General features: G+C 35.9%; 1 protein-coding gene across 1 annotated transcript in view; it reads left to right on the forward strand.

Annotated features, from left to right (window-relative positions):
* DNAH5 (dynein axonemal heavy chain 5) overlaps positions 1–18982 on the forward strand; it is a 120644-nt gene that overhangs the window by 21330 nt on the left and 80332 nt on the right. The window contains exons 14-24 of the mRNA XM_053942412.1: positions 167–488; positions 5683–5889; positions 7525–7696; positions 9091–9236; positions 11280–11442; positions 11930–12172; positions 13080–13270; positions 13352–13451; positions 14693–14817; positions 16795–16996; positions 17853–18088. Coding sequence (XP_053798387.1) covers positions 167–488; positions 5683–5889; positions 7525–7696; positions 9091–9236; positions 11280–11442; positions 11930–12172; positions 13080–13270; positions 13352–13451; positions 14693–14817; positions 16795–16996; positions 17853–18088 — 2107 coding nt within the window. The remainder of the gene's footprint in view (positions 1–166; positions 489–5682; positions 5890–7524; positions 7697–9090; positions 9237–11279; positions 11443–11929; positions 12173–13079; positions 13271–13351; positions 13452–14692; positions 14818–16794; positions 16997–17852; positions 18089–18982) is intronic.

Consider the following 18982-nt stretch of genomic DNA (forward strand, 5'->3'; position numbering starts at 1 on the left):
GGAATCAGGTTGTGACAGCATTTGTTCAAGCTGAAAACTCTGCTGCCGAAGTAGTTATTTTCTAAAGCATGCAAGGGAATCTGGAACAACTGTTTTCCAACAATGCATTAGGAGGATTTCAGAAGTGTTGAAGGAGGTTTTTCACAATTATTATTTTTCTAAGCAGATTGCAAATCCCGAATCTTGGCATTGATGAAAAGTATCAGAAAATATTTCAAAACTATGGCCATGATATAGAAACTGTCTGTAAGATCTACACTAGGCACAAGAAGGACCCTCCACTGGCTCGTAATCTGCCTCCAATAGCTGGCAAGATCTTGTGGGCACGTCACCTATTCCATAGGATCAAGGAGCCCATGGAGACTTTCCAGAGACATCCAGCAGTTCTACAAACACCAGATGGCAAGAGCATAATCCGCAATTATAATAAAGTAGCAAAAGTTCTTATGAAATTTGAAGTGATCTACCACAGGGAGTGGCTTCAGCAGGTAAGCCAGCTGATTTTGATGAAGATATTCCTTAAAGAAAAAATTTAAAAATGGTGTTATCCCTGGTTAGTAGCAGCAGGTATGCTTAACCTGACTTATGATAACTCTCGATTAAAGGATGGAATAAGAAAAGTTATTTTACGAAAAGTGTTCCTGTTAAAAAAATAGGGCCTGTAGTATCTGTAGCTGATTTTAGGAACAACTGAAAGACCTTTCATTATAACTAAGAAGTCAGAAAAAAAAACATATAATGAATATCCAGTGGTAGGCTTAGCTGCCCCTCTGTCTCTGCCACATTCTTCCAACTGGTGCAAGATCATCATGTCTGGGGAGAGTTTTGTCAGCTGGTTGGCCAAAAGTGAAAGCAGACACAGAGGTTTCCTCTGCTCTGGACAATACGAATTTTATTTTGAGTGGTAATCCATTCACTCTGTGAATATAGACGTAAAAAGCATCCAGTCTGAACAGATGATAGCATACTCAGCACACAAGTGGGCTTTGAGCCACTTGTGGGTTAATCCTAATAAGCAGCTAAGCACACACAAATGCTCATTTGCTTCCTCCCATGCACCCCCAGTGAGACAGGGAAGAGAAATGGAAAAGCAAAAGCAAGAAAAATTTTGGGTCAAGATAAGTTGTTTAGTTAGTGAAGGAGAAGTGGAGAAAGAAAGGGTAAAGAAATTGCCTGCAGGGGCAATTTCTCACCATCTCCCATGGGTCAAACAATGTCTAATCAATTCCAAAGCAGAGGGTGGTTAACCCCTTCAACCCCTGCCTTTCCCTTTTTATTGCTAAGCATGATGTTATATGGCAAGGAATATCCCTTTGCTTATTTTGTAGCATCCTTTTATTATTTCATTACATCTGCCTGGTTTTGTCCCCTCACAGCCTCTTTTGCACCCTTCGTCCCCACTCCCAACCCCTAATCTATTCACTGTGTGGACAGAGTGAGAACAAGAGAAGGCCTTGATGCTGTGAAAGCACTGCTCAACTCAAACCTCAGTGTGTTATCAGCCTTGGTTTGATAACAAATCTGATGACACCACATAAGCTGCTATGAAGAAAATTAAATGCCAACAGAGAAAATCAACCCAATCAGTACCAGTACAAAGTAATTTCATTTCCTATTGACAATTTTAGAATGCACGTGTTAGGTGGAAGGGGCAGGTGGGGCCTTGCCCTGGTGAGGCAGTGTACCTCACCCCTAAAGCCTGTATCCCAGCCCTGCAGTGGCTGCCAGTCCCTGGCACACCAGAGGCACTGGTCCACATCCACATCTGAAGCCCCTGACTCAGCTCCTGAGCGCCCAAATGACTGGAAGTCCCACCCAGGGGAAGGGCCTAGGAAGGCGTAATAGTATTTAAGCTGAATATGAAGCTATCTGATGTCTTGACGCTACCTTCTCTTGGAATTTCTATCTGAACACTGCTGGAACCCAGGAATTGATGGCTGTATGTGTGCTATTCTATGTATTTTCTGTCTTTCTTTATCTTTCTTCTTCTAATTCCCTCTTGGAATCTTTGGAGTAACTTTAAAATGAAGTGGGCTTAGAGTTTGCAAGGTTGGATGGGCCAAGTTAATGCTTTGAGAAGTGTTTTATGTTGACTGAATATTGTACTAAACCTTTTGCTGAAGTTCTATGGTTTTCTAAAGTTGCCAGTAAAGTTTTTTTTTGTTGTTTTGATCTCTTGAGAATATCTGGTCGGTGTTTCTCCCATGCATGTAACTCTGGGTACAAGAACAACCATAAGCCCTTTTTATGTGTCTTGCTGAACAAGTTGTTTGGGGCCTTACAGGCAGAACACTTTGTAGCCTGAATATTCTTCAGAGAACACCTTAAATTCTAAATCTCATTTGACTAATTTTACCCTCTCGGGTTTTGTACATAGAGCCTCTGACTACCTTTATATTTTCAGATGACTTCTGCAGGGGCTACTTTAAGTCCTTGAAATCTCTGCAAGTTTCTACTATTGTTTTGGCATATTTTTCACCTCCAGTTTCTTTGTTGCCTTGTCAAAGATCATCTTCTAGAAAAATTTGCCTCAGCCTTGCAAAGCTGAAAAAAAAGGATCGGAATATCCAGATTGTGGTTTTTGAAGGTAGTGTGACACCTGTCAATGCATTTGCCTGTTGTTTTTGGAACACAGGCATAGCTTTTGTACACTGTGGAAATCTCTGGTGCTGATAATTACCAATCTTCTTGAAGGTATTCTTAGACCAGATCTGGGACCAGAGGTACCAGCTGCCTTTTCTCCAGTCTAAATATATTAGGATTTCCCAGTCTGTCCTTTTTCACTCTTGAATTTGGCATGCAGTGTGAAATGTAGTTTAAAGAGTCACCAGATTTGATTGTCTGATACTGTAAGTGGGATTTTTTTTTGTGTCAATTTGGTATAGTAAACCAGGAGAAATGATTGCAATATTAGAGTACATAAAATATGCTGGATTGAGACCTAGTGCTGAATATATATTATTGATGATTAATCTGGAGTTGAGTGCAAGTTGGGAATCAAGGAACCTGAACAGTGGTACCTCAATTGTTGTTTCATTACATTATGGTTCAGGTACATAATATCCAAAATTGGCACCCTTAACCTGCATATAGTTGGTTCTGCTTCCAGGCTGTAATGAAAACTGCTATTTTACTTAAAAAGGTCTTTAATGCTTATTCTGCTAACATAGGAAGTTCATATGTTTTCATGTGCTCTTCACAGACAGCTGGTGCATATCCCTCATATTTTATGTAATGAATTGTAATGCTTCAGGAGGAAGCCTTCTGCATTTGTTTAGTGTTTCTATCTTGGACTCAGTTTCTTTTTTGATTCCCATACTGACCTGGATATCTGCATCATTCAAAGTATACTGATGATAGTTTCCACCACCTCATCTCATCTGTAAAGACTGAGGAGAATGTATGATTCTTGTGGGGCTGCATCTTTGGCTAGATGATCTAGTGATCAGATTTTCTGACATGTACTGTGCCTTGATGGAGCAGTCAAGTACATTTGCCTTTCATTCTTTTCAGAAATAACTATAATATCCCAGGCATCTCCCCTGCAGTGGTACATTCCTTTATGAGGTCTGAATAATCTGAGTTCTGATTCTGATCTGTACAAATCTGTACTGATCTGTTGTTACCTGTCTGCTTTCTCCTATAGCAGTCAAATCACACTTGTCAGCTATATAAACTTCCTGAGCCTGCTCCAACTTTATACTCATTAGGTGGGAACAAAGGGAGGTGGATTTGAACAAAATTTCAAGTTTGAAACATACACACATGAATTGAAAAGACACAAAAAGTATATTCACTTTAACATACATGCGCTAGTCTACCGGGTACGGCAAAAAAATGTGACTACTGCTCCGTAGTCTCTTCTTTCAGGCAAGAAGAGTGCACACGGGTGTGGATATAAGTGTCACAGAACACAAGGTGGAGCTCCTGCTCTACTCCTGAACAACAAAAAAAAAAACAAACCAACAAAAAAACCCGCAAGAGTGGCAAATGTCCTGTGGGGAATAGAAATGGAACACAAATAGGACTCAGCTCCTACTACTTTTTATTATACATATCATATATATTATATTACTTATACATATTATAAGTATATATAAGTATATATTATATATACTATATATATAGTATATATATAGTGTATGTGTATATATATATATTATGTAATTATATATATTATATTATTTATTTATACTTAGTGTCACTTTCTGAGAGTTCTGAACATTTTTACCCCTATTTTTTGTATTTGTTACTGGGTGGTTATTACCCAGGTTATTACATCTTATTACTCCAGGGTTTTTTTTAATAGCGAAAAGATATTTGTTTTTTGCTATAGCAAATGATGTTCAACTTGGACATATTAAAAATAATAAATTATTTGGAAATGTAGCAGTTATAATTATCTGGCAATGTAATATTTATGTCTTCAGTGTACCCCTTATTTGCATTGCCATTTTCTGTTGCCTTAACAATGAAAACTGCATAAGAAGAAAGCATAAACGGGGGAGGAAGACTTGAGAGTGGGCATAATGAGTATGACGCTCAAAAATGAATAAAGTAAGATTTGCTGTTGAACTTTAGAGAAAAAAACCCAGCTCTTTTTTTTTTTTTGAAGACTGATGACAGTGGATAGAGCATGACATCTTCATTGACAAAAATGGATTAGATTATTTCTTGGAAAATGCTGTGACAAATGTCTTGATAGCACATGATATTGCTGAAGCAAGCAGTATGTTCCACTATATTTTAGACATTGAAAGGTGGTGCAAATTTTCTGTGTTCCATAGAAAAAGAAAAAAGTGCACTGAAAGATATCAATGAGTTCTGAAACTATGGCCTAGAAATAAGCTTCATCTCAATGTAATGTGATACATGAAATTTGAGGAGCAAATAAAGAACAATAAAATTACATCAACCAAGGACAACTGGAAAATAAGGAAAGCAGCAAAGTTTTTAATGTAGGAAAAATTTTCCTGCCTAAGGCAGGATTGCTTTTTAGTGTTAGCCAAATTTTCAGTGTGTGGTGCCCTAAGGAATGCTGTCCTTTCTAATCACATAGAGAAAAAATGGTCTTCTAATATTTAAATGAGGCAGGTAAACCAATTGTGTGACTATACTTTGCTTTTAAGAATTAAAAAAAAAATCTATAATAAGCATTAATTTTAGTATTTAAAAGATTTGCCGAGCTGTTGGATATAATTGTCAGTACCATTAAGATTTATATATCTATTAGCTACTGAAAAACAAGTGAAAGGAGAAATAGGGATAAGTTCATTCAAAAGATATGTGAAGAGGTTATCCAAGAATACTTTAATTCATTGAGGAGGTTATGTGCAGCCTTATTGCAGAATATGCATTAAGTTCTAAGGACATGAGTGTTAAGATTTAAGATGGTTGAAGCAAGAAAATCTATGGCTCTGATTTGATTTTGGACTGTTGAATGCAGCTTATAACATCCAAGACTCAACAGAAGAATATTGTTAGATAAATAGCAGTTTGATTATTAAGCATTTGGGTCCATACACATTGTGTTAATAAATTTTGGTTTTGGATTCATATAACATATGAATCTTTGTCAGCAGTACCTGATTTTAGTATCTGCAAAAGTGATATTTATATACAAACCGAAGTATTTTGTTGTAGTGGCTTGTCTGATCAGAATGATGACTTTATTTCCTGCAGATTGAATTAACTAAAAGAGGACTTCAAGCAACTCTCTTGGTAAAATCTCCAGAAACAGGAGAATTATTTGTAAATTTTGACCCTCAAATATTAACTTTAATCAGAGAAACAGATTGCATGGCTCACATGTGCCTTGAAATTCCACCATTTGCAAGTGTTATTCAACAGCAGAGAGACTGGTACAAGAAGATTGTCAACAATTTGCATGTGGGTTTACATTTACATTATTTTACGTATGTGTACTGTACATTATTAAGATGCCTGGGTTCTATACATATGGAAAAGGATAAATTAAGTTCAACGATTATGTACCAAGAAAACATTTGCAAATCTATTTTTGTATTTGTATGACTGTCCTGAGGCACTTAAAACATTTTCTTGGCTTTATATTTTCTGTGAAGTTACTTTGCAGATGCATGGGTTTGGGGAGGCTCTGCAGTTTCTGGGACAGAGATGAGAATGGGGAGGAAAGGAGGCTTACAAAATACCTTGTGCTGTTGCTTGCTTTCTAAATGATAAGGAATTTATCTCTCATCCAATAATGAAGTCAACATTGGGCAGCATTAGTTTTGAGAGGATACCTGGAAGAGAGGAACAGGTGGTCTGCTTTTAAAAAGTGTAAAGCATGCAGCAAGTAGCAGCTTTTTTTTTTCCCTGGCATTGGTGTTTTACATGGATGTCTGTGGAACAGTTTAAAAAGAGAAGTTGAAACTTCCCTTTCTCTCGTCTTTTAATCTTTTAGATCATTTTATCTGCCTATGAACAGACAAGATTGTCAATGACTCAGGATGGGAATTCAAAAATAGATGTCTAGAAACCTACAGATTTAAAGGACTACTTTGAAATGAAAAAAAAAAACCATAAATCATAAAGCCTTTATGACTTTAAGTGAGAATGCTATTGCCAAACATGTGAAACTAGATCAGCGGGTTAAAGAGGCATTAGAAAGAAAATAGTATAATATAGTTCTGGCAAGGCTGATCTTATTAGAATTGCTGGAAAGTTCACCTAGATGTATTTTTCTCCTTGAGCTTTTTGTCTTCTGTAACACTCATTTACCAACTGAAATTTGCAAGATTTTTCTGTTATGTGGTTTAAACCCAGTAGGCAACCAAATGTCACACAGTTGCTCCCTTACTCCCCTCCTTGGAATGGGGGAAGAGAAACAGTTAAAAGATAAAACATGTGAGTTGAGATAAAGACAATTTAATAGGGAAGGCAAGAGGTGCATGCAAAAGGGAAAAAAAAAGAAGGAATTTGGTAAAACTAGGCAGTATCACAGCTATTTGGGAAGACAAACACAATAGCTCTGAGTGTCCCCCTCCCTCCTTCTTCTCCCAACTTTCATTTTTAAGCATGATGTCATAGGTATGGGATCCCAGTAATCAGTTGGGGTCCTGGCTATGTTCCTTCCTAGCATCTTGTGTGTCCCCAGTCACGAGCAGAGTAGTGCGAGAAGCAGAAAAGGACTCAATGCTGTATGATCACTGTTTAGCAATACCCAAAAATATCAGTGTATTAGTGACACAGTTGTGGTCACAAATCTAAAACATGGCAACATGTGAGCCACTGAGAAAGAAATTAACTCCATCACAGCACCTGTGCAATCAAAGAAGTTGTGCTTCACATAAAACAACAAATGTATATAGAAATATAATGAGCAACAAATAATGAACTTCTGCGAAAAATAATGAAAACCTTTCCCAAGCAATTAATTATAACTTCTTAAGAATTTCAGTAATATGCATACAGATGAATTTTCTTAGTTTAGGTAATAAATATGTGTACATGAAGAGGTTCAAATCAGTGTACATTAACTAATATTTTCATTATTTATTTCAGGTGATGTTGGCAGAATACAAAAGAATTAAACTGAAAATACAACACCCTTTTGAACAACTCATGGCTCCTCGATTAGCAAATGTAGATGATGCTATCCAGCCAGGTCTAATGTTACTGAACTGGACATCCCTGAATATTGAGAAATACATTAATACAGTTTTTTCTAAGCTAGGTAGGTTACTTGCCTCCTTCTGTTAACTTCTGATTATTTGTTCTATACATATGCAAGTTATAATATGAGATTATAGTTCTTTACGTGATTTGCACTTAATTGATTTATATAAAAGATACCAGAATTTTCACCTGTCCTGTATTCCATTAAACATTTGTTTTATAACACCACCTTCTTTTTTGTCTTTTATGTTCATCAAATTTTTACTAATGTATATGTTAGGCAGGTGGGATTACACCAAACATAAAGTACAGTGCAAAAGGCGCAGTGTATTCTGAATTTAAAGAATCATAGCTACTTTTAAAAGAGTTCCTAGGTTTCAGACTTTTTCTAGTCCTGCTTTTTTTTTCTATAATGTACAAAACAACTTCTCAAGGAATAAAACACTGACTCAATTGTCACTGTCATTGCTCAATAGCATTTAATATTAATTTTGTTTTAAACATCAATCTCTTTAAAAATAATGCACACATATTTTGGACAACAGCTTTAGAAAACAGATGAGCTTGTAATATTTTCAAAAGATTATCACAAGGTTGCACTGAGATGTGGTTTTTTTTTCTGAAGATAGAAAATTCCTTTTTCTTCAGCTTAATTAATATAGCAAACAGAATTTTTTTCTTGTAATTGCATAAGTAGTTATAGTGGAAATTTTCTTCAGTTGAAATGGCAGATTAAAGTGCATTTTGGATGCTAGTGTGACATTATGCTTCAATTAATTTTGAATAATAAAAGTAATTTGAGTCTGGATCAGTCACCTTGCTGCTATTTCCGCTTCAACATTGAGAGCAGATTTCTATTAAACTTTTAAAAGTCTAGTGATTGTTTTGTGTTAACTATTCTTTGGCCTCTAACATTTGTTTGAAGCATAGAGGTTTTTTTTGCTGAAAGTTATTGTTGCTAGTAGATTCTGCAAGTTGTAACTAGTTCAAGCTATAGGAGAAGATGAAATATTGTTGGCTCTCAATTAAATGTTAATGTCTTCATGTTTGAAATACATATCCTTTAAGTTAATCTTATGTATATTTATAATAGATACTATATTTTCATAAAAAGCTATACAATATATATTTGTGCAATAGTTTATATTTTTATAATATTTTAGTTAGCTTTTGGCACATAGATAGTATATGCTAGATAAGTATCTGTTATGCAAAAAATTAATTATGATTCTTGTGGTGAAGCTTGCCATAAAAGTTTAGATGTTTGGAGTAAATTGGTTAAGGTGCAGAATTCATATACAGTTGAATGTGATAGTTTGTTGAGGTAAAATGACACTCTGGGTTGTTTGGTAACACTCTGGTTTGTTGAGGTAAAACAACACTGAGAGACTCTGCAAAGGCTATTAATTCAAACTTTTAAGCTTGTCTTGAATCTTCTGTTTTCTTCAAAAGCTGGGCTGGAGTTATTGCTTGATCGCGTGAATGACTTGGTTGAAGTTCGTATTGATGCTGTCCTTCAAGAAATGAATAGAGTGCCACTCTGTATGTTGCCAGAAGATGAACCACAGAGCTGTGAGGAATTTCTTCAAAAGACTAAGGTTAGTAGATAAAAGTTTCATGAAGAAGAGATAGATGACTTTGAGTTTAGATATTTTTCTTTTTTATGAGATAAAAAATTCTCAATGCTGAATTAATGAAGCATGCATGGGATACGCTGGAAATCCCCACTTGCTTGGCTGAGATCGTAAAAAGGAACAAAAGTGCCAAATGCAAAGTGATCTGAGCTGAGATGTTATTTTCTATCCATTATTAATGTCAAGCCAGATAGTGTATGATATTTCTTTTATGCTTTCATAGACTCAAAAATTTTACCTCTATGATAGTATTTTTTTTTTCATTATTCCTGTTTAAATAAGGGAATTCTCCAGCAATTGCCTGAGGAGACAAAATACTGTAGAAAGGATTGTGTAATGAGTATCTCAAAGTCTCTGAGTTGGTAATGAGATGTGGAAAATATATGCAGGAGTACTTGGATGAAGGTTCTGGGAAAACACCCTTCCTTCATCCCATCAAAAGACTTTTGAGGGTAATTAACTATAAATATGTAAATTATTGGTTAGAAAGCTGATTAAGGTCATAATTATGTCAGAATAATTTTGTGAGGCAATAGTAAGGTATTGCATTTTAGGTTGTAATGTCTAATGTATTTTCTCCTGAAATAAAATTTGGTTTGATAAAGACTGTAGAAAATCAAGTAGGTAATCCCCATTCATTTCCTCTTGTAGCAATAACTATTACAAATGAAAGTTTTGATTATCTTAGTGTTTTTAACTCTGACCTTTTCTATTTTGGCCATTGTAGCAACTCACCTTGTTAAATACAGAGTAAAAGTTAAAATAATATGATATGGAATGAGTAGTAGTTTGTAAGCCTCACAATCCATAGCTGTTTTTCTTGATCCTGCTGCTACCTTCCTGATTGGGCAGATACTAAAATGTATATTCACTAAGGTAAAAATATGTGAGAGTGAGCACAAAAAAAACCTGCTCTGCACAGTATGGTAACTTGAAAAGTTGAACTGCTACATAGCAATTATACACATAGTAATTACAACAGCCAGTTGAGTTGAGTTAGCAGAGTAAGTGGTATAAGAACCCCAGTTATGGGTACAATGAAGATAGTAACAGTTTGTAAGCTTATTGTAATTTTTAATTAGAGGGGACTAGAAATAACTTCTGTCACCTAACAGGTGTCTTTAAGTTTCTAAAGAAATTGCTGCAACAAAAATAATTACCCAGTGAAAAAATCCCAGAATACTTTTAGTGTTGCTGTGATATTACAAGTCACATCTGCCTTCTCTCTCAACTCAACAGAGCCTTTAGGAAGGCCAAAGATTATCTTAAAATTTGGAAATGGCTGAATATTTCCAATTATTGATTTTTAATTAAATAAAGGTAGTCATGTTTGTTTAAGCTGAGTGAAATATGAGATACCAATGAAGTAAAAAATTAAAAGGCCATTGCAGATAAAAATTACAGTTAGTTGTAGCATACTTAATTGATTTTATTATAAGCATTGGAGAAATAAGATGCACAGTACTGTAATAAATTTCTGAATTTTATTTAATCTCATTCTTTGATTTCTTCTCTCTCCAGTTGATAATTTAGTGTTTATTTTAATAATAAATATACCTTGTGTACCTTTTATCTTTTTTTTAACTGTAAATGGGAAATATGGTTGGCTAATACTCATTATGGCACAGACACTGGCAATGTAAACTGGCAAAAGAAGTGTTGAATCTCCCATGTCTACATTGGAAAGTTAAGAAAATTGAGAAGCCCTTGCTTTTGGGACCCTTTTAGTGAAACTAGACATTATAAACATTGATTAATGATATTAACTAATGAATCATGTGATTTGAGAAAGAAGCCAAAACAATGCTGAAAGACATTTACGATGCCTTGTTGATCTGTTGTTGATCTTGTATTTTGGAACAAACAAATTTAAAATTAATGTTGTATATAGATCTGGTTTTTCACAAATCTTAGGCTTTGACATTTTTCTTAATAAAGGCTGCTGTGACTGTGAAATTGACATGAGAATTGTGACATTAAGAGCATATTGTTTTGGTTTGATAACAGGAGCTCTGTATAAAAGGTTCTCGGACTTTACACTTAAAAAGCTCACTGGTGGAAGCTGCTGCTAATGATTTGATAAACATGTTACTTGACACCGAGGAACAAGTCAGTAAAGAAGATGAGAAGTCAATTGTACCCAGTGGTGAAAAAAGGGACAAAAATACAGGTAAGAAGATTGTATTGTAGTCCTTGGTGTTTGTTTCTTTTTCGTGCTGATAATTTGTGTTGGGGGACGTTGTAGCTTAGGTGACTGAAGTACTGATTAGCATCTAATGTCTAAAGACTTTTCTTTGAATTTGCCTGGATAATGAATAATGTAACAATAATTTATCATCTACAAAATAGGTCAGTATTATTTATCTAACTTGGCTGTTAAAAGGCTCATGCCATAGAACTACTTGGTAGCCTCGGTTAATTGCCAGACTTCCCGGAGAAAGAGGATACTAAATAATATTTAAATTTTGATGATAATCATGCCATTTTGTACTGAATAAGAAGGCAGATAGGAATAGGCCTGTTACACTGGGGTGCAGATTACAATTGAGTAATTCTGCCCTTCCTTAACATTATTTCAGGCACCTGTGGAGGTGTTGCAGGATGGTATTTTCAAGTCCCTTACATATATTTAACTAACTGGATTTATGATGTTTTAGCAACAGAAGGGGAAAGAAGATCAAAAATCTTGACTTCCTCACAAAAGTTCAGTGAGATGTGGGCTGGCCTGTCTCCTACAGCAAAGAGGAAGAGAATGGATTTAGAAAAGTTAGAGGAAGAAGCCAATGAACTGCTTTCTTACTTCAATGATCGTAATATTGATGCCCTTTTGAAAGTCACTCGACACACTCTGGAGACCATCCGCAAGCGCATTCATGCATCTTCCACCATCAATTTCTTAGGTGGCTACATTGTAGTACATTGGTCTTTAGGCTATATAAAGAAAAATGTCAATGTAATATCCCATAACTGTATAAATCAGACTCACAAGTGTAAAAGAGAGGAAAACAAAGGGATTTTGATTAAGCTGTCTTGTTAAGTTACAATCAATAACATTGTCTATTTCCAAAGTTTTTTTTTTTTTTTCCTTGTGACAATACAATGCTGTTTCTCTTAGGACTCACTGTACTGTTCTGAAGCCAATATTATATTTGGAGCTAGTCTTGATAGATAAGTTTCTACAAGACCTTGATAACTTGTTAAAAGTTTTAACAAGTTAAGTTAAAAATGAACTTGTTTAGTTATCAAGTTAAGACCTTGATAACTATACAAGATCTGTTTGACCTTGCCTTTTACATAAAACTCTATAAAAAAAAAATAGAGCTGTCTTTTTTCTCTTACTATAATTGCCTTCAGACATTTCCATACATGGTGATGGAACACTGTTTTGAAGTGTTTTTATTGTCTCATGCCTTTAAGAAACAAAAATAAGGGCAGCTGTCTTTGGTCTCTATAGTTTATAAGGCATACAATATTATGAGACTCTAAGGAGGTTCTGTGCCCAATTTAATATGCTGACTGGGAGTACCAGTCAGATAAGAAAATTGTGTGCTAAAGTGCTAAACAGAGTTTAACTGCACAGAGCAAGTTGAAGAGGAGCTTCATGGAAAACATAGCTTTGCACTTACTTTTCATCTGTGCTGCTGTAGAGTTTAGCAGTACATCAGGAATTATTTTTCCCTTCAGAAATTACACTCAATGCTCTACATTAGGAGATATATTTGTTGGTTTATATCAAAACAATGCCTGGTTTGATGTCTTGAAAAAAATATGAACAGCCCTTTTGTTTTGTTTTTGTCTTTTATTTAGAAAATCACAATATGTCTAAGCAGAAAAAAGGTGCTTATCCTATAATTAGGACTAATATTAACCTATGTATCCCTAATATCATCATGACACCCTCTTTGGATGAGGTACAGCAGACACTTAATAAAGCTGTAGATAGTATTGTGAAAGTAATGAAAGGAGTTCGGCATTGGAGTAAGGAGAGAATATCCAAGGTTGGTGTCTTTAACAGCCTTACTTAGAATTAACGGTGCAAAACTGCTGCAAATGAAAAATAAATGTTATTCTCTCTTCAGGAGAAAGTGTTAGAGGGAAAAGTTATTCTGTTGTGCAGTGGGAGCAGAGACAGCGATTCTGATGATGGAATGAAAGAGACTGAAAAGAAAAACTTCCATGGTAATGATAAACTCTGACATCAGTAAATTTGAATGTTAGGTAAATGTGATTTATACAGAATGTATTGGAAGATATTAATTACAAAATGCATCAAAAACAGTAGACTTGATAGATTTTAAGCAACCTCATAGATTTTAAATTGCCTCAGAGAAGAAATCTCTTTCTCGTTAGAAACCAGGTTTTCCACTTGTTCTGTGGATTTGAGTAAGGGGATTTTTTGGGGCTTCTTGAAGAGTTTTAAGGCTTTGGGTTATAGCATATATTTTGGTTACAGTTATAGTCATTTTGCTACAGAATAGTCTTTCATGATTTGCCAATGTGGTTTGTAATTTGGCATGTTCAGATGGCATCTTAGAACTTGTGCTTACCCTTTAAGAAGGGTAAACTGAATTTTCACAATACCTGGTATTAAATAAAAACGTCTATGTAAATTGCAATATTGGTGTAGAGAGGATTATGTAAAAGATTGAATAGACTAGAATTTCTAAAAGGATTTTCATTATTCTGTTTTGTGACCAGACATTAAGTTGCTGCAGTCATTAGTTCAAGAAAATTTAAGATGGTATCTTTGATTGGATTTTTCTTCTCTGAAATGTTTTAAAATAAAGCCAAGTTAATTGTTCTACATTGTACCCGAGATTCTAAAAAATTACATTTGAATATTTTTAGCTTAGCTCTCTCTTATATGCCTAAAAAATTGGACAGTAATACTTGAACTGGTTAAGAAGTTAAATTAATCTTTCAAAACTAAGAATTTTGCTTGCAAGAGATGAAATAAAAAATTATGATGTCCTTTTTGGGGACTGGTTATGGTCATCTTCTCAGAGTAATGTTAATTTGTATTTCAAATTGTCAGTTGTGGGGTATTTCAGAAAATAAAAATGCTTAGTGCTGATATATAAGTAAGCAAATGCTGATAATATAAATAAATCACTTAGGTGAAGCATACAGAATTGAGGGATAAGAGAAGAAGAAAGATTCTATTTGAAAGATTGGTGTGGAACTTGTTCCAAATTAGACAGGGTACCTGGATGGAACAATTTTACTAAAATGGAAATATTTATGAATTTGTTGGCCTCCTTGTCTTCTAGTTGCCTTTAAGAACACCTAACTTTAAAGTGCATGCTTATTGAAAAAATATGTAATTCGGTTTTGTCTATAGGAATTTACTTCTCCTAAGTAGTATGTCTGTCCTAAGCCTGCTTCTATATTTGAATCTTCTTTTATAGATAGTGTATCAGATGCAGCATCACTCAGTTCATCTGATGCAGTGCAAAGCCACAGCTACTTCAAGAATGTTTCAGAGAACAAAGAAATTATTAAATTAGTATCTGTACTCAGCAGTGCCATCAATTCTACAAAAGGGGTAAGACAATTGAGATGTTAATTTGATATCACTATCTGAGGGATATTGATTTATTACTTCTAATATCCTTGGGTAATAAGGGTAGGCATTTAAAACTGTGATTAAATGTAATAATGAAAAAGTTTTGGATGGTGGATGGAAAACATGTGGCTGAAAATTTGCAAATATGCTTTAAAAGTGTAACATGGATTAAGTGTACTCTGTTCCAAGATTTGAGGTTTTGAATATTGCGTAAATTAAAACATCATAAAAAACTCTAAGTGTAGTTGTGTTGTGTGTAGCTAAGTAAGCCAGCATGATTTCTGCAACATTACAAAGAGGTTATGAAGGTTTTTAGAGGAAAATTTGCTATCAGATTGGCATTTGTAAAGTGCTGCATAGGATTTGCTAGAGTAGCTTAGGATGTATCTTAAAGGATATGCATAACTTCTTTGCCTTGTTCTTATTCTATGCACTCTTTAGTAAACTATATTTCTTTAGTGTTGCATCCCGGAGTTTGGGTTTAGATTAGGGTTTTTAATTTATGTTAAGATAAGTCAAGTTCTGTAATCCCGCGTTTCCCCCGTGTTGTTCCCCCCCGCGGTTTCTGCCCCCATGCATCCTGCTGCCGTCTCTTACCCCTCTGCCGCGCCTGTAACCACCCTGCCGTCCGGCCCTGGGAAACCCCGTGCTAGCCACACGATCCCGCTCAGCCCGCGGCTCGGTGCCCGCCCCTGCGGGGCTCTCTGGTTGGTCGCTGTTGCTGGCGTCACCGCCACGGCAGCCGCCCCTATTGGCCGGCAGGCCATGGATCCTCTCGCCCCGCCCCTCCATAAAGCCCTATCCCGCCGGCAGTCAGACGCCATTTTCTCCCATGCGAGTGCTGGGAGTGGTCGCGTCTTTCCATCGAACCGTGCCATGCGTGACCAATAAACCGTTCCTGCCAAGCACGGAGTAAATGGACAAATTCCTTCCTCTTTGCCGGGTCCTTAGCACACGGCAACAGAGGCTGGCCAGCCCATGCACCCGAGACACGGAGCCGTGTCCGGGAACCTGCGGCAGCAAACCCCAGCAGCACGTGGAAGCTACGCCACAGCCGGGCTCCCAAGAGCCGCGTGCAGCCAGGGAGAGCGAAAACCCACGCCGCACTTTAGGGAGCTCTGCATCAGTTTCTTCTGGGGCTGGTCCAATCTTTTAAGTCTTGCCATGTGAAAATCTTTGACTCAAGGCCTTGTAACTTCAGTGGTACTAAAGCATAACTACCAGGCTGGTGCTGAGTAGTTGATAATGGTGGATAGTTATCATGGTATTTTGATATTTGGTATTTTGTAATATTGTAAACTTTTATCATTTAGCCAGCTTTAAATGTCTGCATGTACTATATTTATCGTAAGTCATGATGTGGATTATCTCTTGTAGGACTCGTCTCATTTACTTGTTTAATTAGATGCAGTGATGATTTAACTTTAACTTTCTCACATTTTTCTGAACTCCTGCGAACCAAAAGAATAATTCTTTTTCACACTCATTAAATGATATTCAAATCAAAGAGACCTGAATTGAGTGTAGAAATTAATGTTAAAAAAATTGTCTCATAGCTTCATTATTTCAGAATGAATTTTTCTTGTTATGTTGGGCCCTGGAGCTCAGGTTTCCATTTCTAGCCCAAGAAATGGCAGGGAAGGACAAGTGTACTGCATCCTGGTTTTAAACTTTACTTCCCACTAATTCCAATGATTTTATTGACTGAAGATTCACCTAATTGGCAAATGTTTTAACTAATCTGACAAATTAGATGTGATGAACATAGGGTTTCTGGCACAATGTGATCAGTAATGGAACTTTAGCATAAATTAACCAACAACCTTCTGTTTAGTGAGGTGCTTCAACCTGCTCCATTATGGAATTTGTAGTGTACTCTAATGAGCAGCTGCTAAGAAATTATATGTATATATGTGATGCTGAGAATCTTTCTTTGAACTTGTAAATGTCTTTCAGGAAGTTCTTACAGCTTTGGAGAGTTTTAGTTGTTACCACCATATATGGCAGAGGGACAAGGAGGAAACCATTGATAAATTCATGCTGGGAAACCCATTACTCTATGATTTTGAATCTGAAATTATGCATTTCCAAGACCTGGACCTGAAAATCAATTCTGAGCCTGAATACGTCTGCGTGGGAGCTATTGCACTGTACACTGGTAGAGTTCAGCTTCTCTCCAGAGACATGTGCTTTCTGACTCCAGTAGGAAGGAGAGATGTGGCAGTTTTGGATGGGTGAGCTAGATTAAAATGGAAAAGAGAAAGAGAGAGAGAAGGGCTGTTTGCTGTTTTGGCTATAAATGCTGCAAACAAAACACAAGAATATCTGTGAGGCTCAGCTGGAGTTTATTACCGCGCCTGCATATGTTTGCCCATCCTTCTGTCACTGATTCCCAGGGGTACATACTTCATGGGAGTAAGATGATAAGTTTGTTACTTTTCTCCTTGCCCAACTGCATGCAGTGAGACAGCTGAACCCCTTTCTATCTAACAATTCCACCAATGCTATGATCAAACTTGGTTTCTTCAGCTTTCATAATTAGACTCCTAATTTCCTCCTCATGTTATTTTTTTTAAAGATTAATTTTTGAAAAGATTTTAGACTTAGATGAGAATATTAACTAATTCATTAGTGATGTATAGGACAGAAGTTTGTATAATGGTAAATAAGCAAGATGACAAGTATGGAGACCAACTTCATCTTTCCAGTAGGTACATCCTAAAAAAAATGTATGATATCTAATATCTATTAATTGTTCAATGTTTTAAGATAATTTTTCCAGTAGAAAAGATAATAAATTCTGAGAAGAATAGGAGGAAAGCAATCATGAATTGCAAGCAATTTTATAAACCACTTCAAGGTGTCCATGTGATTTTGCCATGTCTGTATGTGAAGGGTTAGATCGAAAAACCAGAACTGGCACTGAAGAGAACAAATGTAATTAAAAATATTGAAAGTGCATCTTAACAAATATCTACAATATCTAATATCTATTAATTGTTCAATATTTTTAGCTGATCTGAAGCTAGCATTGAGATCAGAAACCAAAGCCTGGATGACTTTGCTGGGGTGTCATTGCAATAAGAAGTACAGAACACAGATGGAAGCAATTTTGACTTTTATTGAGGAAACTGGCAAGAAGTTAAATCGCAGCATCACGGACCTGGATGATATCAGAATAGCCATGTCAGCTTTAAAAGAGATCAGAGAACTACAGATCTCTATTGACTCCCAAATTGGCCCTATTGAGGTAGCTAGTGGGAATGTTGCATGTACGGGTACTGTTTCAAGAGAGCAGTTATTTTCTGGGTTAAAGGTTAACAGTGAACTTTGAAAATTTATGATTTAATATGTGTTGAATGTTGAGTGACAGGCCTGTTGTGTTCCTGTAAACTTTTTTTGTGTGAAAGTCTAATCTGGGCAAATGTAAACTTGCTGAGGTGAGATGTGGATGTTTAGTGAACAGTGTAGAAATTGAGGGACGTAGGTAAGAGGAAGATGAGAATACAGGTATTTAATGCAAGAAATCTTTTCGTCTTTGTGGAAGAAGTCTGTGTATGAAAAGGAATGAGAGTCCTAATTTTTTTTTTCTTTAGCTAAGCCTTAAGAGGAGTAAAAAGCTAATATTAAGCAGATTAATTACTTTTTCGAGTTTGATTGGGATTGATTGCTTTTATCAGCTGTATAAGTTAAAATAAACAAAAGCAGCTGACTTCCTAAAAAAAAGTTAATGTGATAGAATGCATTTACTGAGCATCTGACAAATGGCAGGCTAAAAAACAGATGGTAACTGTTTCTCTGCATTCCTGACCACAGTATTTATTTAAGAATGCTATAATATGGCAAAATGCACCTCTGATTTTTCAGTAGAATTATTTTTCCTAAGACATGTTCATGATTCCTGATTGCCCAAAATTTCATTATAAGCTTCCAATTCTGCAAGCAGGACCCTCGAGTCCTGAGGCACAAGAAGTGATGCTTCAGTTTTGAACGGGAGATTGGCATATTTTCCACATAGTGTTGGAGTAGACAGTTATGTTTCCATTTTTGCAATTTGGCTACAATTTGATCAAACTGGAACGTATGAATGGAAACAATTCCACTTCATACAAAAATTTTCAAATGAAACTGCCACATGTTTATT

This window comes from Vidua chalybeata, chromosome 1 (assembly GCF_026979565.1).
Source record: "Vidua chalybeata isolate OUT-0048 chromosome 1, bVidCha1 merged haplotype, whole genome shotgun sequence".
In the NCBI taxonomy this organism is placed as follows: Eukaryota; Metazoa; Chordata; class Aves; order Passeriformes; family Viduidae; genus Vidua; species Vidua chalybeata.